General features: G+C 39.1%; 1 protein-coding gene across 12 annotated transcripts in view; it reads right to left on the reverse strand.

The window, feature by feature from the left end:
• ehbp1l1a (EH domain binding protein 1-like 1a) overlaps positions 1-14400 on the reverse strand; it is a 38766-nt gene extending 24366 nt beyond the window's left edge. For 4 of the 12 annotated variants that reach the window (XM_037759340.1, XM_037759333.1, XM_037759331.1 and 1 more), the window contains exons 1-11: positions 13895-14206; positions 6171-6228; positions 5801-5896; positions 5666-5719; positions 5373-5551; positions 5078-5217; positions 3822-3890; positions 3328-3555; positions 2566-2739; positions 2090-2257; positions 1822-1962 (exon numbers count right to left, since the gene is read on the reverse strand). In XM_037759340.1, the coding sequence (XP_037615268.1) occupies positions 1822-1962; positions 2090-2257; positions 2566-2739; positions 3328-3555; positions 3822-3890; positions 5078-5217; positions 5373-5551; positions 5666-5719; positions 5801-5896; positions 6171-6228; positions 13895-13998 (1411 nt within the window). In that variant the 5' untranslated portion in view covers positions 13999-14206. Of the gene's footprint in view, positions 1-1821; positions 1963-2089; positions 2258-2565; positions 2740-3327; positions 3556-3821; positions 3891-5077; positions 5218-5372; positions 5552-5665; positions 5720-5800; positions 5897-6170; positions 6229-13894 lie in introns of all 12 variants that reach the window. The other 8 variants (XM_037759337.1, XM_037759338.1, XM_037759339.1 and 5 more) reach the window with 8 other exon arrangements.
• Between the last annotated feature and the right edge of the window lie 7429 nt (positions 14401-21829).

Below are 21829 nucleotides of genomic sequence, written 5' to 3' on the forward strand. Positions count from 1 at the left end.
TTAGAAGTCACGTTAAGTGCTCATTTTTTGCTTTAAGTAAAGTGAATGAAATGGTATGATACTTGACATCATTATAAAATGCCGTATAATGTGTTTATTGATGATTGTTATAAATAATTATGAATATTTATGAGTGCTTATAGCTATAACTATAATTATAAAGTGTTATGAGTCGATGTGCTATGCTTATAATTCATTATAGACATGGGCGTGGGAAAGTGTTACGGAGAACTCTGCTGCCTGTTTTATAATATCTGACGGTGCACAAACATAGAAGACGTTGTTTGCACTCTCGTTTGCTCACATGATGCATGTAAAAGTGATTTGCTGGATATTTGGTTCCTACTGAAGATATTTTTCTCCTTCTCGCTGGTCACTGTAGTTTTTAGGAAACAAACAGGAGGAAATAGTGGATTTGTGGGGGGACTACTTTCAGCGGCGGATTAATCCACATTCGGTGCTCGAGTGAGTTTTTGTGGCAGCAGGACGGTGTATGTGGGACTTAGTCAGAATGAACTACAGTGTGTGTGTTAATGGTTATAAAGGAACATGTCACTCAGGGCAACGGTGTGACTCATTGATGTGGTTTAGGACAACAATGGAGCTCTATGGCTCAAAAGAAGAGATATCAGGCTTTGATACACACAATACTTGTTAGTAGGTCAGTTCATTGTTTGGTTTGTTCTCATGTAGGATCAGTTTATAAATGCTTACAGCATGAATACCCAGCAAAGTCTTTACATTAGGGCTGTCAAAGTTAACCTCGATACTAACACGTTGACGCAAATTCGTTTTAACGCCACTAATTTCTTTAACGCATTAACGCAACTTCCAATTTTTAGGTTGTAGTGGGCTCAGTTTTAAAGCTAGAGTGAAGATACTAGTGTCATATGAAACTAACTTACTCTAAATTTTGGCAAGGAAAAACTGTCATGGCTTTTTTCAAAGGGGTCCCTTGACCTCTGACCTCAAGATATGTGAATGAAAATGGGTTCTATGGGTAGCTACGAGTCTCCCCTTTACAGACATGCCCACTTTATGATAATCACATGCAGTTTTGGGCAAGTCATAGTCAAGTCAGCCCACTGACACACTGACAGCTGTTGTTGCCTGTTGGGCTGCAGTTTGCCATGTTATGATTTAAGCATGTTTTTTTAATGCTAAATGCAGTACCTGTGAGGGTTTCTGCACAATATTTGTCATTGTTTTGTGTTGTTAATTGATTTACAATAATAAATATATACATACATTTGCATAAAGCAGCATATTTGTCCACTCCCATGTTAATAAGAGTATTAAATACCTGACAAATCTCCCTTTAAGCTACATTTTGAACACATTAACTATGGACAATCATACGATTAATCACAATTAAATATTTTAATCGATTGACAGCCCTACTAATTATCAAATTATCATTTTGATTTTAAATGTGATAATTTTTTACTTACAATCATATTTTTTTAATTACTATTTCATAATCTTGATTTACATTTTTGTCATTTATGCTATTAAAAATATTGTAATCGATTGACAACCCTACTTTACATACAGCATGTGAGCAAATGTGAATTCAATGAGAATCATCTTTAACCATGCTTGGGCACTACTGGACTAGATAACATGCGGAGGGGAATTCTATAAAAAAAAAAATGCTGAAGGAGGAATGAAAGCTACATATCAGTAAATCAAATGTTAGCACAGGAGAAGAGGTGCTGGGTTGAGAGTGAACATGAATGAAAGGACACAGCAGGGAGGCTGAGGCTGAATAACAAGGGAGGATGTCAGGCTTGAGTCGGGTTAAAGGTAGAGCAGCATTACATGGCGTCTCTATCTGCTGTTTCTGCAGCGCTGCGGGCTGTCCGGGATCATTGGCAGAGAGATGCAGAAACTTAGGAGAGTAGGCCGGCTGTGCTAGAGGGGCCTGAGATTTAGGAGGCCTCCATTCACTCTGCCAGGAGGCTGGGAAAATAAGGAGAAGGGGGGAACACAAACATGGAAGGATAGAGGGAGAGAAACACACGTAAAGGCATAGTAACAGGTGTATGAATGGAAAAGGTGTGAGCTAGCCTCTGACAGGTCCCTCTACCTGTCTCAGGGCCAGATGGCAGGCTGGTGGGCCTGGTGAGGCGAGTTTTGGGCTGTCTGGAAGCAGGAGGCGGTGGAAGTATGAGAGGGAAGGAGCTGAGAGGAGCTGAAGATGAGGAGGAGGAGGAGGACACAGAAGAAAAGGAAGGTATACTCTGTGTTTTCCAGGCTGAGAGAGGGAAGACGGAAAGAATAAAAGAAAAGGAAAAAGATGGCAGAACAAAAAGCACACAAAGACTAATGCTGCATCCACATGTGATTTGAAAGAAGAGCCATAATATCAACAAGCTGTAAACAACTAACGGAATAGTTGGTGACCGTTGTGTTGCAAGCGCAGCTGGAACTCATGTCTGTCTTTTCTATTGAATGTGAATGCAGCATTAGCCCTGATGAAGACCAATAAAACAGCACCATGTACTGTATTTTGGATAGTTTCATCAATTAGAAATCACAATTTTGAATTGAGTTATGTAATACCTGCTTGCGAGGTATCAGAGAAAGTATGGAGAGATGGATCAAGGGGGGGTGAAGAAGAGAGAGTAGAGACGGAGATGGCTTTAGAAGGGACGAAGGAAGCGAAAGCCTCCAAGCCCTCAGCTGGAGAGGAGTCACTGTGGAAGCTATGGGGCCTTCGAGGAGCTGAAATGGGCACTAAAGAAGATAGCAGAGTGCAGACAGGAAGTGGCAAGAGGAAAGAGGAGAGCGGGAAGACAAACCAATAGAGAGAAAAATGATGAGGGAAACTAGAAATACACAGAAGGTTTACAGACAGATATCTGCATATGAATGCAGAATCTGTAGGAAACGAAATTGACTTAGTTCCAAGAACCCATGTGTATATACAATATTTAATTTTTTTTTTGATCACTTAAAGATGAAAACAAGCAGTAAGAGCTGATCTGAGGTCCGCTGTCCATCTGCTGTCTATGAGAGCCAGCTGTCAATCACTCGCAAACTCCGATCAAACGGTCAAAATAGGCAGCGCTGATCAAATATGAATCAATATTCTGTTACGTTTCTGTTACGTTTCAAAACATCAGCATTGAGCACAGAGGAAATGTTGAATTATGGACCTGGAACTGGTGCAACAGGATGCACGGAATCATTCTCAAATGCATCTAATATTCCTGGCATGAATTAAACAATTCTTTACTAAAGAAAATTACAAATTTACCAACATAATCTGACCCTAAAGTGACAAGAGACCACACAGGATGAGGAATATCTGTTGACCGATACCTGATCCGGCACCGGGCTGGAAGATTTTGGGAAGCGCAGGAGGGTGAGCACGTGTAAAGGCTGGCAATGTGTAGGCATAGGGGGTGGGCCGAGCCTGCTGGGTAATGCTCGGTGGTCGCGTGCGTAAAGAGGATGGAACAGAGGGGTCTGGGGGTTCGGGCTGAGGAGGACGAGATGAGACCGAGATGGTGGAGGAAATGCCAGTTTTCCAATCCATCTCTGAGGTTACTGGGTGAAAGATAAGAGATGAGTAGAATGGAAGGACAGGGTGAAGAGAAAAGATGGGGGAGGGAGAGATTAAATGAAGGTTTGAAGCAGTGAAACGCAGAATTAAGATGTATACATGAAAGTGGAGATGTGGGAATGACGTTTTGCAGCACATTTTTGAGGAAACACATCAGGAGGAGAGGAAGTGAAAAGGGGGAAGAGGACTGAGATGAAAGAGTGGCAGTGATAGTGATAGTACTGAGATATGTTGGGAACAGACAGTTTACCTGTGGGGCCTGATTCTATTGCAGGCCTCCAAGCCAGGTCATGTACTCTCATGATAGAGGAGGCAGAGGCTGTTGTAAAGAGAGAAAAAGGAACAGCAGACAGAACGATAAAGTGAAAAGGGAACTGAGTTTTAAATAGGAAACAAAAGAGGAAGCAGCAGTTTGAGAACGCAGTTCAAAGAGATATAAAAAGGTGAGAAAGGGACATCCTCGCTTGACTCCTCACAGCTAACACAGAGTTGAGGTTGACAACAGGACACGGACGAGGAGCTGTACAGAATTAATTACACCATGTATTATGGAAGCTGCAAATTGCAGTACAAATATACTCTCCCTTTCTAAATGTAGCGCAGCAACACTTTATTTAGAACGGATTTCTTCAGAGGCACGCGCAGGGTAGGGATGGTGTCAGTATGCATGTGGCTGAGATGTTGAAATTAAAATCATAACACAAACATTACATTATAATATTTACATTTACAACTACAGATTTCAATAATTAAAAATGGCCATTTGACAAGGCAAGATACCATTTAACTGCTGTGACGGCCATTGTAGGTAAAAATAAATAAATAATAATAGTTATTATTATTATTATTATTATTATTATTATTATTATTATTATTATTATTACGGAGCCGGGGATGGGGGTATTATTCAGAGAAAAAGCTCAGAATTTACGAGATTAAGTCGTAAATTTATGAGAAAAAAAATAATATTCTCTGAGATGAAAGTGGCAAATTTATGAGAAAAAACAACTAATTTATGAGAAAAAAAATATTTCTCTGAGATTCTAAAGTCATAAATTTGTTAGAAAAAAACTCAGAAATTCTCTGAAATATAAGTCACAAATTTAGTTTTATTTCTTCTTGCACTCTAAACACAAGGTACATATATTGTGTGTTGGGAATTTATGTAAATTAAAACTCACCTGGAAAAAAAAAATGTAATGCTTTTTGTCCTGTTTAGAACATAATATGGTAGTGGAGCACGTCAGCCTCTTGTGGCCAAAATGAGTATTACAACAACAAACACAAAAAATGATCCTGATCCCAAAAAAATCATCGCTGTACGTTCGCTCTAACAGAGTGATAGGTCTCCTCTCTATCTTTAACTTTATCGTTTGAATCAGGACCTTCAGTATTTGGATCAAGTAGCTCCCGAACGCCTCAGTTTAGGATTTCTTCTCAAACTGTCATTGCGTGTTAATTTGGTGTATTCACCCCAGTGATCCTCAAGTGTGTCCCCAGTCTTACCAGAAACAGCAGTAGCTGGTCCGAAGCTGGCCCTCCTCTCCTCACCGCCTTCATCATCGCTGTCAACGAAGTCATCCAGGTTTCCAATGTCACTCTGTTTCATACTCAATAGACTGGCCAGACTCTGCATGTCCTCATCTCTGTGGAGAGTAGAAAAGAATCCCCTTAAAGTACTAGATGTCTAAGGATATCTAAAATCTGGTCTTCAAAAACTTTCAATTCTGGGATAAACTTTACAGCTTGGAGGATTTACTGCTTTAAGTAAATGATATATGCTGCTGGGTTGATGACTTACGTGGCCTTGCCCTCTTTCAGAAAGACACAAGACAAGTTCAGTTTCAGCGTGGCTTCCACCACTTTGACAGACAGCGGTTTGAGCTTCAGCGTTACGTCATACTGGGCCGGCGTGGCACTGGCAAACTTCTTCATATTGACATCTGCTGATGCCAACACCTTCCTACGGCCTTTCGTCTCCTAATAAATAAAACCAATGGATAAGGAAGTCAATGCTGAGCACAGAAACTTCTTTCTTCCTGAGAATACATATTAAAATCACAACTAAGGATAACGCAGATCCTGCAGACTCACATTTTCAATGACAAAAGTCCACTCCTTGTCTTCAAACTCCTCTGCAGTAGGGTCCTGTTGACAGACAAATAAATTATCCTATCTGTAATCCAAATAATTCATCGGCTGCGACTAAGTCAAGACTAAAGCTCATACCTTGAAGAGTGTGACAGTGATGTCTAAACTCTCTGGAACCTGCCAAAGCACCATGCCTCTGTAGGGGTTTTTGATCCCAGGCTGCCAGCTGTGGAGCTGACGGACAAACATAACAGAAACAAGGGATTCAATCTCACTATTGTTGTTTTCTTATAGCCTCTGTAGAGCACACTTTAAATACCAACCCCTGTCTCCTAAAAATTGTGCTACACTGCTGTAAATACAAGATAAAAAGAAAGTTTATCCTCTTGGAACCATCAAAATCCAGAACAATATCTCACAGAAGTGTAACCATTAGTACTCCATCAGCCCTGTAGAGACAATTGTGTATTTTGAATGCTTCTAAATGAACCTCTCTCTGCTTTATTACCTTCGTGCTGTGACGTCTGTTTCTCCTGATCCACACCACTCTCAGTTTGTCTGGTTGCCTGCAATCAAAGAAAACATTTTAGTGTTTCCAGTGTTTCATCACGACCAGCGTGGATGTAACATACAGACACAAACTATTTCCACACACACACCCACCCGGGTAGATACGCTAACACGTTTCTGAAAGGATGCTTCAGTTTGACTGTTGTTTACACAATAAAGTTCTATAGTGAACAAAGTGACTAAAGTTTGATCACAATCAATGTCATGATTTGTAAAAAAAGACTGGGGTTGTATCTGTTGTATATACACATGTTAAATGAGACCAAATAAATGCATTTAGGTGGAGTTAACAGGCTCTCTTTTTTGCCGTTAGGAGCACCGGAGGACACAGAGGCACGTGATTTTTTTCAGGTTACCTGTTTCATGCACTGCTGTCACGATATAGCGACCGTTTTATAAAAATAACTTTGTTTTTAATCATATTTGCACCAATCTCGCCTACTTCAGCTTTAAAACAGACTGGATGAAAATTCAGGGCGATCACTAAAGTGATTGATTCATCCTGTGGGAAACATGACATTTCATGACAACCCATCCATCATGATGGTTGTTGAGATAATCCATCATCTAATTCCATGTAATCTAATAATGTAGTGCGAGGAAGAGCACAGGCTCAGGATGAGGGCAGATTGTAGCGTGCACACTAGCCCGTCTGTGTGTGCTCTCAAAACAGAAAATGAAAATCTTGTGACTGTGTGAGCAACAACTCAGTGATAGAGAGTTAAGTCTCCTGGGGATAAACAGCTCTGACCGGATGAGTGCCTCTGTGAGAGAGCGAGAGGAAGATACTGTAAACACTGCAAACATACTATATGAATAGTGGGAGACCTCCCATTGTTTGTCGTTCAGGTTCATCTGGTTCTTTGTCAGTTGAAATTATTTGCACATTTGTTTGTGACGGGTTAGTCGAACTTTTCACTCCACAGTCAAACAACTTCATTCGCTTCTCCGTTGTCTCTAAAAACAGATGCACACACGAGTCAACGCACCAATGCACACACAGCGTTGTCTGGTTCCGCTTCTGACTGTAATATTCAAATATCACTTATGTGACAAATATTAAAATTTGATTTATTTTTGAGTGCACTTTTTATGTTAAAAAGTGGTTGCCAATTTCACAAAATGGTTGCGAATGGCAATCTGGCAACCCCTTACTGTTGAGCCCGGAGAACCGAGATGTGGATGAAGCCATTGCTGTGAAAACAGCATGACCTGAGGCCACATTATGTTTCCGTTTCAACTCCATTTCCTCACGCTCTGCCCTGAAAAAAGAGGATGTGATCTGCAGGCTGCTACTGTTCATGACACATTTATGAGGTCACCATTGTATTAGAACCATAACCACAGATTGTTTTGTAATCACATATCTGGATACCTTTATCACAGGTTACAGAAAAAAAGTTCATTCTTGACCTTTGACCAGTAGTATGCAAAAAAAACTAGCTTTTACCCAGAGCTTTCGACCACATCTCACAGTCTTCCTCAGCAGGTGGCGATAACAGCAGTCTTACAGGTTCACTCAATGCCACACTGTTTGAGATGAGTCTAATAAAATCACAGTCTGTCAGACTCCACATTGTCACTTTGGATGCATGGCAGATTGAATATCTTTTGAAGCAAATGGAAAACCGATATGCTATATATGTAAACAGAGACACAAGCTGTCTTTGGTTTCCAAAGCTCGACATCAGCCATCGGTGGATGCGTCTAACAGTGAGATCTACATCCACCGAAGACTGTCAGGCAACCTTATATGGAAGACAAAAGATGGTACAATCCTATGCAGAGATTGACCAGGCGTGATGACAGCTTTGTTTAGTTTTGGTTCATTTGAACAGCTGGTAGCTAGGCGTTGTCCCATGTGCTCCAGGCACTGTGGATATTTGAGGCGTTCTGTGACGTTTCCTCTCCCTCTGACCTCTGACCCGCCGACACAGCTTTTCTCCCAGCCGTCAAGTGTTAGGAACAGCTACCCTCATCATGCTAACTTTCTATCATGCTCCAGTTTTTACCCAAACTGTTTGTTGTAAACATCCATCCAACAGTTTACAGACTGACTTCCTGCTTCAACATTGTAATGAGGGATTATCAGCGACATTTTCAAGTGTGCTCACTTTCAGTTTGGCCTCCATATAAAGTGGTTTATATAATCTGGATAAACAGTTGGTTTGTTTCCAGTTTGACTTTTCATGTTTTTGGACTCATTGTAGCCATATTCCCAAATTTCAGTGATCACTTTGGTGACAATTTTATCATAACTGATAGAAACTACAAAAATAAGAGCCAAATTAATTAAAAATAAAACGAATGAATGGCAAGAATAACAAATAGCATGAACTAGGGGTGTTAGAAAATATCATAAATATTGAGTATATTGAGATATTATCATATTTGATGATACTGAATCGACTTTTAGTTAAGTTTATATGCAAAGATTAACTCAGTCCATACTTTATTTCATTTCATTTGCAAATGCAAAAGCAGTTCCCACTGTTCTGATTGCATAAAGGTAAAAGGTGAACTTATTTTTGGTTGTTTTTTACTCAGATTTTATGCATATGGCAGTGTGTTTTTTACTTATGTCGCCTTGCTTACAGTATCGCAATATATCGCAATATATTGAATCGTAACCCCTGTATCATGACAAGTATCGTATCACCAGATTCTTGTCAATACACAGCCTTAGCATGAGCACTGGAGCACATGATCAACTAGTGTGCTGACAGCTTCAATTCCAAGAAGTATTGAATCCATATAGTCAGTATTGGCCTTTAAAGAGCCCTCCTGCTCCAAGACTGGGGACAGAGTGACTCCTTCTCATGTTGCATGTCTCTCATGACTAATGTGTGGGTTGGTGAGAATGGTTGTGAAGATGAGAGAGAGCAGGGAGAAAGAGACAGAACAGAAATAGACAACGTCTGCTGTGCTGAACTTCACAGAGGCTTAATAGCAATCCTACACCTGCTGCACTACTTATCAACAGGCTGACCTACAAATGTACAACAGTGTTTTTAGCCCGCCGGTAGTCTGCAGGTTGGTGGTTTGCAGAGTAAAGCTCCTCAAGACAAAATACATGTCATTAACATAACTATCACATCTGACTGGCAAATACCTCTCAAGTGTTTGTTTTCCACAGTTTGAAGTAGGACGTGTTTGAGCTTTACCATATGAGGGAATGCTGGATGGTGTGAGGGGAAGTTGTTGATCATACGACATCTAAATAGTTTTCGCAGACTGTCTAAACACTTCAATGTAGGTGGCTTTCGCTTATCGCTTCAGGGAGATGGCCCTTCTAGCTGATCCACATTTTACACATTCCTGACAGAGACTGTAGAAAACAAACATACCGTCCGAGACTGTGAGTTTTATTTCTTGCTAAACTTTAAAGCCCCTATACACCCACACAGACGTCTTCAATTATTTTTTGCATGATGAGTCTTTTTAGGACCGTGTGGGTTGAGACGACATTTCCCTCACTCTCCTATTGGCTTTATTGTACCGATTCAGGTGATTTAAAGGGGTCGCTTTAGGGCTGCACGATTATGGACAATCACGATTATTTTGATCAATATTGAGATCACAATTAGTCAGAGATTTTAGGGACAAAATATTTTTATTGCAATTTCACATTTAAACAAACAGAGCGCTGCTTTTCACTTCCATGTTGTGCTGCATTTCAACCTTCAAAAATTCTAAATGTTATCCTTTTCTTTTGTTATTTTTATTTATAGTGGTTTATTTCCACAAAAAAAACACACAATTCAAATGAATAGGAAATAAATTATTGTATTTTTATTTAAATACTTGCTCTTGCACTAGCTGCATATATAGCTGTACTATATTTCTGTGAAAAAATCTCCTTCAAACATCTGAATTTATTCAAGTTTCTCGCCAAAAACTACATTTTACAAGATTACAATTGAACGCATCACGATAGCGTTGGAGTTTACATTCACCCAATACTCATTTGTGCTGAGTAAAGTGAGTAGATATTGGCCAACTACCTTTGTAAAGGTACACCATATTTTTCCTCACAAGCCAATCAGAGAGAGACTGGGCCTTTTACGGGAGGGGGTCTTAAAGAGACAGGCACTAAAACGGAGCGTTTCAGACGGAGGGTGAATACAGGCTTATTCAGACAGACAGGATGAGAAAAATAATGTGTTTTTTGAACATTAAAGCATGTAAACATGTTCTAGTAGAAACCCCAAATACAAGTATAAACCTGAAAATATGCATGATATGTCTCCTTTAAGTTTTTTCAGACCGACAGAGGACACTGCCTCCTCATTCACTTCAATGAGACCACTGCTTTCATATAAAAGGATAGATATCAGCCTCATGTCTGTGTGTGTTAACTATGGAGTTGGAGTCAGGATGTGATTAGCCTAGCTTAGCATAAACACTGGAAACAGATGGAAACAGCTAGCCTGGCTCTCTCTAAAGTTAAAAAATGCCCATACCACCTACCTCTAAAGCTCAATGATTAACATGTTGTATCTTGGTTGTTTTTTAAAAGAGGTTACATGCTGGAACTATTTCATGATTAACAGCAGCCAGGTGCAGTGACTGTGCAGTTAACTGGAATCTTGACGTCACAGCGAGGGTGCCAGATTTGGTACCATCATGCCTGTACAGAGACCAAAACCTGTACACACGACTGGCAACTAGAGACACAGTCAGAGACGCTGTGCAGACGTGCTTTGTGGATGATTACACACTGTTGTTAAGAAACAGTTGCAGCATGGAACTCCCCCCAATAACCACAACTTGTACATTTACATTTTAGTTCCTGTTCAGATTAAACCAAACAAGAGATAACATGTTCATTTGTGTGATATCGCTGGCTATAGCGCTGGTTGCCAGATACAAAGGAGGGGAAAGGACGGGAGATGGGGAGACAGCCAGCTGCAGCTGGACTCAGTGTCTGTCCGTGGGCTCTTTCAGTTTCACAGCGCTACTGCAGTAACGTTACTGATCTCCGTTTCAGCGTCAGTTTATGAAATGGACTGTTTTGTCCTTGGTTTTTAACATTGTAAAACTAATCTTTACATCCAGGAATATAATAGTGTCCCCCCTTTTTGTTTTCTTCAGTCCTGTTTCTTCAGTCCTGTGTCTCCTCAGTCTCCGTATTTAACGGTCTCTACCGTTAAATCTGTGTAACTTAGCCAAGCCAACCAACCGAGTGACGCCAAAGGCTAGAGTACTGCAACAAAAAGATGAAACGGATCTTCTTCTTTTCTCTTAGATGTTGACATTTGTCATGTTGTGTATACACATTTTCATCAGAGTGGAAATCCCTTCAGTAAACCAGTTGAACTTGGCTGAACGTTTCAGTTTCACTTTAAGAAACCACCGACAAAACGTCAGCTCATGGACCATTACCTCAAAGATCCCCCCAGACTCCATTGAAAAAATACACAATTTCAACATCATAAACATGTATAATGTTGTCCCATATACTATAATGTTGTCCTATATACTATAATGTTATCCTATATACTGTATCTGTACATTTACAGTCTGCTCTTGCTTCCCTATAAATTCCATGTGTAAGTAATATAATGATGTGCCTAAGGGGAGAACATAAGTGTAGCACAGAACAAGCAAAGTATATCAATCCTCAGTGTGTGGATAAACTAAACGCCCTCTATGACAGACATGTTGATACTGGTCCGTGTGTATCATACTTCTTAGATAATACAGAACAGAGTGACAGGAAGGTAGGTCACTCTGCAAGCCAGGGCTGGAGGATTGGAAACACATGCTGACTGCACTGTGAGTAATGATAATGGAATTAAAGGAACTCCTGCAGTGCCAAGACTGACGCAGTCAGACCAACAGAGCAAAAGACTAACAACGTATGACTGTTCTTTATGACTCTGATCTACACCCTCATCTACACTGGGCGTGGACGTTTTGCTCCAAACCCTTAAAGTTTCCATCAGTAAGCTGCTATCTAATCGGACTGTGTGCATGCTGAGCGGGTTAGATAACGCTCCAAACTAAATTTTGGTGAGGAAAAACCGTCATGGCCATTTTCAAAGGGGTCCCTTGACCTCTGACCTCAAGATTACGAGAATAAAGTTATAACTTTACAAGAAAAAAGTCGTAATATTACGAGAATAAAGTCATAATATTACGAGAAAAAAGACGAAATATTACGAAAATAAAGTCATAATATTACGAGAAAAAAGACGAAATATTACGAAAATAAAGTCATAATATTACGAGAAAAAAGTCGTAATATTACGAAAATAAAGTTGTAACTTTACGATAAAAAAAGTCGTAATATTAAGAAAATAAAATCAGAACTTTACGAGAAAAAAGTCATAATATTACGAGAATAAAGTCATAACTTTACAAGATAAAAGTTGTAATATTACGAAAATAAAGTCATAACTTTACAAGAAAAAAGTCATAATATTACGAGAATAAAGTCATAACTTTACAAGATAAAAGTTGTAATATTATGAAAATAAAGTCATAACTTTACGAGAAAAAAATCGTGAAATTACGAAAATAAAGTCTTAACTTTATGAGAAAAAAAGCTGTAATATTATGAGAATAAAGTAATAACTTTACGAGAAAAAAATCGTGAAATTACGAAAACAAAGTCATAACATTACAAGAAAAAAAGAAAATAACACGTAAAATTACTACTTTATAATATTATGACTTTATTCTCGAAATCTCAGATTTATTTATTTTTCCTCAATGTGGCCCTAATACTCCGTCGTACCGTCATACATTAGACCTGCAACAATGATAAATGAAAATGTAAACAAAAAAAAATAATTTCCACTAATTTTCTTTTATAAATCCACAGGGAGCACCTGGAGAGGAGCTAAAGAGCCTCATGTGGCTCCGGACCCTCAGGTTGCTGACCCCTGGTCTAGTCAGAAAAAAATGTAATTGGTGGGTGAGGTGGCATTAAATGTATGACGTCATTGTACTAAAGTCCTGGCTGCAGCCCTGCTGGTTCTGATGCTGTGGTTGACCACATCATCTCTCCACCTGCACACCTGACTCTACTGTTCTTCTACACATGAAAACTATTAACTAATTCAGCATGACTCTGGGCTGCCCTAGCTAACAGGATGTCATACCACATGATATCAACTACATGATAGGCTCTATATTAAACAACAACAGCATGCAGAAGGCGGAAGTGCTGGGGCGTGCTCTCTGAAGGAGCATCACCATATTATGATTATTATCTTAACACATTATTAACACAAGTTTAAAAGAAATGTCCTTCTGACAACAGAAATCCCAGCTTGACTGACATGTTTTATTAAAAACAATGCAATGGCATCCACTCTGAGGATTAAGAAAAGCATTTTATAAAGAAAAAACTCAACTTTTTTTAAATTCAAGTTCACTTCCGGTCCTCTGTGTAAATAATAATAATGACGGAATAATAAACCAATAATAGGTTCATTATTTTATTGATATAAATGTTGCTCAAATGCCATTTTTGTGTTGTTGTTTTTTTGCCAAACATTAAAATGTTAATATTTTGAATGGAGTCTGGCATCACTTTCTTTCTCTGCCTGTCATTTGGTTTAAGGGCAGCTTTTACCCAAAGAAAACACAACAACACACACATATAAACTGTATATTAGCTTAAGTTAAAGGTGTTTTAAATAAGTAACTTACCATTTATTGTTGCACTCTATCATCAGCTCTTGAAATGAAGCAGCGAACTGGAACTTGCTCGCTTTCTTTCCGGCCCTTTGCAGCCGCTTCCACACTGAAGTCATGATGTCTGAGAAGTCTCTCTAATGAGACACCGATGGAGATGATGTTGATAATGTGTCCCCTCCACTGTGTCCTTCTCCTGGGGACAGATAAAGTCCACCTGTCTCTCTGACAGCTCCTCTGTAAGCGGTGTAGGACCCTCTCTCTCCTCTCCTCTCATCCGGCTCACACTGCTCCTTCACCGGCTACAACAACAAACACGCGCCTCCTGGAGCAGAGCGGAGACAGCTAGAGTCAAGCTGACTGAGGTGAGGAGGGAACCGGAAGTTGAGAAGTTTCAGAATAAAAGAGCCTTGTTGAATGCAGGTTTGTACAAAAGTAATTTTTTTTTTTTTTTTTTAATTAACAGCATAAAAGTGTTGATTGCTGTTCCAAAAGGTCTCACCACACTGCCACGATTATAATTTTTGGGAAATAAAATTAATTAATTATTTTAGCTGGCCTTAAAGGGGACACATCATACAATGGAGTATTAGATGTATTAAAGGTAGTATTAAAGGGGGGAAAAAATCGGAGATTTCGAGAATAAAGTCATAACTTTACGAGAAAAAAATCATAAAATTATGAGAATAAAGTCATAAATTTACAAAAAAAGTCGTAATATTACGAGAATAAAGTTGTAATTTTACGAGAATAAAGTCATAAATGTGCGAGAAAAAAAGTTGTTACTTTACGAGAATAAAGTCATAATATTATAAAGTAGTAATTTTACGTATTATTTTCTTTTTTCTTGTAAAGTTATGACTTTATTTTCGTAATATTATGACTTTTTTTCTCGTAAAGTTATGACTTTATTCTCGTAACATTACGACTTTTTTCTCGTAAAATTACGACTTTATTCTTGTAATATTACAAACCTTTTTCTCGTAAAATTATGACTTTATTCTTGTAATTTTACAACTTTTTCCTCATAAATTTATGACTTTATAAGTGATAAGAATGCATGGTATTTAAAAATACCTTTGCATTCTTTTCTTTTTTTAAATTGTGGAATATAATCTCCCCCCAGGTTGCCAAAACCTACAAATTCCCCAAAACAATACAAAGGACAGGATCAAAGTACTCATTTTTACTTTATTTTTTCTACTTATTTATTTATATTTAATAATAAAATCATATTATTAAGTTATTTGATGATGTTTGATTGTTTGTTTGTTTTTTAAATACATAGTATTAGCAATAATTTTTTTTGGATATATGTGCAGGTCTGGACATTTGGAAATAATCCAACTGAGTATAAGTATTTTATTATGGTTAGGGAGATACTAAAGTTGAGTTTATTTATTATTTAATTTGATCACTAAAATAACAATCTAATTTAAAATTGGCCATTTTGTTTTTATCACTTGAAGGTCGACACTTCCTGTTTCACCACAGTTTATTGTGGCTAACTTGATGGAGCCTCGATGTGTATTAGGCAACATACTGCTGCAGGCTTTACAAGTCACACCTACAATGACTTCATATTCTGGCAGGATAATCTAATAACAATAATACTGGGATGTTGTTGATATGTGATGCTTTAGCTTTAAGCGTAAAAATAATGACAGCAATTCTGCAATAGATATAACAAGGATAGAACAGAAAATACAACCCCTAGAGATAAAATGTTATAATGTTCAGTGAGGTTTCTTAGCTGAGAGCCACAGGGATTTGTCATCAGAGTGAAGGTTGATAACATTTGCTTTTATTTATTAATGAATAATAGATGCAAACAGTTTCTCCCTGCCTGAATACAACTCCTGCAGATGACGTAAAGAAGAGTGTAACATGTAACATGATGCAGGCAAACAGTCCTAAGATGAGCCAAACAGTGATTAGTGAGTTCCCATGAAGCTGTGTTTATAGGGATATTATCAAGGACTGACTGCAAAATACAAATTACCTGTGTGTGTGTGTGTGTGTGTGTGTGTGTGTGTCAGGGAAAGTTTCCCCTTGTCATGAGTCCCCCTCGACTGGAGGGACTTTTCCAGTTTAGCCCTGAGTCTATATTTATAATCTGTCACTGACACACATAGAGCAGCTGGGAATATAATGTAGCCTCGGACCACACAGATAAACACCCTGTTCACACCCTGAAGGATAAAAGTTAAAAGATCTCATATCAGGCATTGATATTCTTTATTTCATACAGCGTTACCCTTATTATGTTTTCCAAATATAAAGTGTATAGAATATAAAATTACAAAACAAGATCTTCTTCCGATGCATACGGCTTCCGCCCGGAAATTGCCTGATTTGAGTTACACACATTCACATTACACATTTGATCCATTGTTAATATAAACATATTTAAATCTTTAATTGCACACCTATATAAATGGAGGAAACTCGTCACTTCTGTAATAAGACCTCTTTCTGTTATTTAAGGTATAACACTGTGTAATCAGTTATTAAATTGAGGTTAATTCACAGTTTTTCTAAGAATCATATGTTCATTCTTTTTTTTGTTTGTTTAAAGTACGAATTAGCATCAAAGCAGTGCTTTCGGAGAACTTGAGAACTGGGTCAGTCTCTGAATGTGGTTCTTATCTGGTACAAAACATTCAATACATTACAGGGAGGAATGTTTACATTAGTCGAAGTAATCGTGCATCACACATGCTGATATTATCACATAATACAATGATCATTCGTTTCCACAGCTACAGTAGTATTTAACTGTGTGAATGTCAGGCCACATGACACGCCTTGTCTGGAGTCTGCAAACAATACATGGAGGAATTCTGAGTTGTTTTTTTTAATAAACTCCACACAGAAATACTTTTATTGTTCACTTCAAAAACAGCTCTTAGATTTCTGGCTGAATGTTGTAAGTTAGCTGTCCAGACATACAACAGGGCGTCATCTGCGTAACAATGAAATATCGCTAGAAAAAAAAATGTCCAGATTAAGTTAAATAACGTGTTTTTACATCCTACTGTTTAAATTCTGCAGTATCTGTCCATGCATGGGAACTTTGGTATGTGTAAGGTCAAGGAAAGAAAGTAGTTATGGTAAACAATTATGGAAACATCGCAGTTATTAAACATTTATTTCAGTTTTCTGGTCTCCTGCATGAAAGTTACAACATAAAGGAGTGGTTCAGAATCGTCCAGTATAGACGTAATTCCTGGGGATACGAGGCTGAGCACAATCGAACACAATTTTGTAGACAAATAATATGGCCAGAGGTATCACACACAAACTTAATACAATCGGGCAAAGTGTCGAGCCTTATGGGACACCACAAAGAAACAACAAAAGACCAGAGGAAGAAACAAACCAACAACTTTGATGTTATATATATATGGACAAGATTGGACCAGATGTACAGCTCCACATACTTGCAGAGCCACATGGTCTGATCCCAGCACGTACTGTCCCAGTCTCTATCTGTTGCTAAGTGATTCACGAGGCTTCCCGGCTAGTCCCTTGTGTTTCCGTTATGAGACTGAACCTCCCTGTCAAGAGTCCCTCCATCCTCCCATGTCTCCCAGCAGTTTACTCTGCAGGCACGCTGGGAAACAGCTGCTTTTGGGCGGGTAAAATATATAGTGTGAAAAGAAGGAAGAGCGGAGGGGGGAGTCTCTACATGTGGGAATAGCAGTTTTTTAAAAGTTGGTGTTTTGCCAACGCTCCATCATGGGGAGGTTATATTTGTCTGAAACTATTCTGGGAATTCACATTTCCTGGTTCCTGTGGTTCAGTGACAGCTCTTAATTTGGAAATGAATGGCTTGTGTCACATTAAACAGGGGGTTGCCCCTGCATAGGAAGGTTGATAGACATAACGGACAAAGCAGCTTTGTTTTTGGTATTTTTTGGGGGGTGCATGCTGGCAATTATGAGGTGAAGTCATTCCTAAACAATCCACTTCCTGTCTGCAGGCCAGCTACCAGTTGGCGTGCATCCTGTTTTGGCGTCCAAGGCATTGCAATGTAATTAAGTCGACATTTTGACCAATATACAAGGCCAATATTGGCCACTCAAGTTTATCCATCTATTATAATCCATTACATAACTAACAAATACAACAGTGTTTGTCTATACCTACATAGATATATGTCTATATAGATATTCAAGCTCAAAATCTTTCTTTCTAGGTATGGAGGAACATGAGGACTACCAATGGTGGAGGAGTAATCAGATCCCTGCCGGTATCATGCCTCATAATTCCATCTATGACCTTTGTAAATATAGCCTGGCTAAAGCCAAACACCTGCGAGCTGTCTGTCAGAAGCACAGAGAGGGCGACGGGCAGCGAGAGCATGCGCCGCATTATGAATAAGGTCACAGAACTTTGTGCTGGCCCCCGCAGCCGTGATTCATCAGTCTATACGGTACAGTCACATGCATGACCTTTGAGCAGACTCTACACGCCGTGATATATACTACGGCATCAAATGTCTGCTAAAGGACATAAATATATGTTTTCATGTTATTACTTTCATATACTGTGTGACTTAGGATAAGAATAAAGTTCTCAGTTATGTTTGCAATGCGGTGATGAAAGTTGAATTGAAGCGCCGGGAGGTTGAAAGTGTTCTCAAGTCTCACGGCAGTTTGTGAAACAGTCATGAAATTTAATCTATTTGATTCGTGTCCATGACGCTCAGCACAACTTTCAACAATGCATTTTACTAATACATAAAACAACATATGTATTAAAAAATTAGGGCTGTCAAAGTTAACGTGATAACACGTAAATTTGTTTTAATGCCACCAATTTCTTTAATGCAATTATGCAATCAATCTTTAGGTTGTAGAGGGCTCAGTTTTAAAGCTAGAGTGAAGATACTGGCATCATATGAAACTAGAAAACCGGAGGAATCCATTGGTACCAACCATGTCATACTAGTTTGTCGCAAAGGAGGCTAAATAACGCTCCAAACTTACGCTAAATTTTGGCGAGGAAAAACTGTCAAGGCCATTTTCAAAGGGGTCCCTTGACCTCTGACCTCAAGATATGTGAATGAAAATGGGTTCTGTGAGTTCTAGTACACCTTTCATTTGCTTTAACCATTCCTTTACTATACTGTATAGTTGTTACACGCAGATATTAATGGTTTAATTGTTCATTAAGAGTGATGCTTTTCACATTACAAAGTCATTTGACCTATTGTTCTCATAAAGATATTGTTTAGTGAAGCTTTAACATTCGCCTAACAGCAGTGGTAGTTATAGCGACAGTTGTACTGTTGTAGGTCGCTGTGAGTCCGAACAGCTTCAAGCCAACAGTTCATTTCCCTAAAGGCAACATGGTGTTGATCACGTGACCTGGTTGTGTCTCAAAGGCAGTAGGCTCCTGGGGACAACAGTTGTCCACGGTATTTGACACATTGTTTGACCCAGCTCAGAGGAGGCTCATGTGTCTGGTGACCAGCCATCACAAGGCTGTCATGATGACCATCAGTCACCTCCAGTCAGCTCAGCGCTATGCTGACTGGAAGAAGAGGACAATGTAGGCATTCAAGAGTGACTCAGCTGAAAACACAACGCCAACAGAACAACTGATATCCCACCATTTCCTGCGTCCCTTGCTTATCTGGTTTGGTTTTACTCACAATTCTCCATATTTCTCTGCGCTGGAACTGAAAAGTTAGTGGGTCTGGACATGTTTAGTCTAGCCTAGCATAAAGACTGGGGGCAGGGGGAACAGTTAGCCTCGCTTCATCAGAAGTAAAATCACTTTGCGGTTGTTGGTCAGAAATAGCTTCTAATAGATGCTTGGCTAGAACATCCTAGACCTCTCATTTAACTGTGGGTAAGACAACATTAGCATACCTCCCAAAATGTCAGTGTTTCTTAGAATTGTGTTGCAAATAGAGGCTAAATTATCTACCACTAATTTGCCCCACTTTAATGTAATGGAGGAACTTTGCAACATACTGTATATATTCAAAGCCCCTGTCTGTCAGGCCTGTTCACATACTTTAATGTAGTTTTGCTCTGAGGCTGTTTTTCCTGATTTGGGCCCAACGAAGGAAATCTTAACGCTACAGGGTACAATGATATTTTAGACATTAGTGTTCTTTCAACTTCTTTGTATCAACCTTTCCTGTTTCAAAATGATAATTACCCCCCATGTACAGCTCCATGAAGAAATGGTCTTCCCAGTTTGGTGTGGAAGAACTTAACTGGCCCCATCCAACACCTTTGGGATGACTTGAATAACATAATAATAGCATAGGAGCATTGGTTAAATTCTGGATGTCTGGGCATATGATGAAGCTGCCATGTGTAGCTGTCTGCTGTGTGCGCTATAATTAATAGGGACTTGGAGGTGAAAAGGAAAATCCTTGTGTCCGGCTGATACTATGATTTATTTAGGCTGATACCGATATTCATGTTGTATTTATAGTATGTTAATAAAGAGTTGCATATGGACTGGACTGGAACTGAACTGATTAAATGTCAGTGCTATAGAAAAAACAACCCTGTACTCAACTTTAATATTCAAAATTAATATTGAAAAGTGGATTTATTAACAATTACTACAATGAGGTAGATTTTTATATGCTACTACTAGGAAATATCATCTATCTTATAACATAAATGTATATGCTGGGCATGACAAGGACGCGACCTAACATGATTGCTGACCTCATACATGAGTAAAGGCAGCGTGTGGTGCTAGGGCGGGGTGAGAGCTGGCAGTGCTGGGCACTAACTCAGATTCGTGGTGGCTCCCTCCCACAGTCCTCTGTGTCTTGTACAAACACAGCCATAGTAGGAGAACACACACAAGAGGCCTCTGTTACAGCTCCAAGTAAAGCAGTCTGCACCTTCAGTCAGACGCTTCATTAAAGGAGCAATTCACTCCAAATGTACCGTTCCAAACGAAGCACAGGATCTGTGGTGGAGAGGAGTGGAGTGAGGGAAGTCACTCAACAGGAAGCGTTTAAGGTGAATTTCTGTATTTCATCACTGTAGTTCATTAGAGGGGGATTTTCTGTCCATGTTCAAAGCTAAATCGGTATCAATTCTGATTTTAAAGGGACATTTCACCCCAAAAATAAGCCCAGTTTCCAACCCAGGGACTGTCCCACAGAACTAACAAGCTTTTTAACTCTCTTCTCACTGTAGTTTGACCGCAGGGACCGCCGTCTGATCTTCCACACCCTTCTTATCTATACAAACCACACTGAGGCATATGAGTCATTGAGCAGCTTTTAACTGACGTTTAAACATATTAATACCAACATAGCTGATGGGCACAAACCTGATCAAATAAAGAACCATGCTGTCTCTCTTCCCCTAGACCTGCACCTGTACACTAGTCAGTTGTGACACCTTGTGGTCAGTCGTTGTACTTTTCAAGGCCTTTTCAGTGGCCGACAGAAAGAAATATAACACCATAGATGCAGGTGAAAAGTGAACATTTTGCAAACTGTCTGTACTAGGTTTGTATTACCTACCATTACCTGTCAATACCCATCAATTACCTATCAATATGCCACAAAAATTACAATATGTAATGTGGATATCCAGAGTAACAGGCACACTGCTTTTAGAACGTGGGAAAGAGATGTTGCTTTTATTATTTAGTTTTTATTGGGGCTGTCAAACTGTTCAAATATTTCATCATGATTAATCACAAATGTACCTTAGAACTTGTTCCAGTCCTTGAGGGTGCCGGCGCCCTTGGCCAACATTAGTTTTTTAAGAGGCTGTAGCAGGCTCCGTTTGAGAGCTAGAGCTAGAGGACTGGATAGGATATAATATGTAAATGTTGTGTTTTCAGCTTGTTCTGCCCCAATGTGGGCCAAAAACAATCAATTAATACAACTTTAGGGACCTGACACCCAGTAATCCAAAAGGCAGAGTACAGCAAACCAAAAATGAAAACACT

Source organism: Sebastes umbrosus, chromosome 22 (assembly GCF_015220745.1).
Source record: "Sebastes umbrosus isolate fSebUmb1 chromosome 22, fSebUmb1.pri, whole genome shotgun sequence".
NCBI classification, from domain to species: domain Eukaryota; kingdom Metazoa; phylum Chordata; class Actinopteri; order Perciformes; family Sebastidae; genus Sebastes; species Sebastes umbrosus.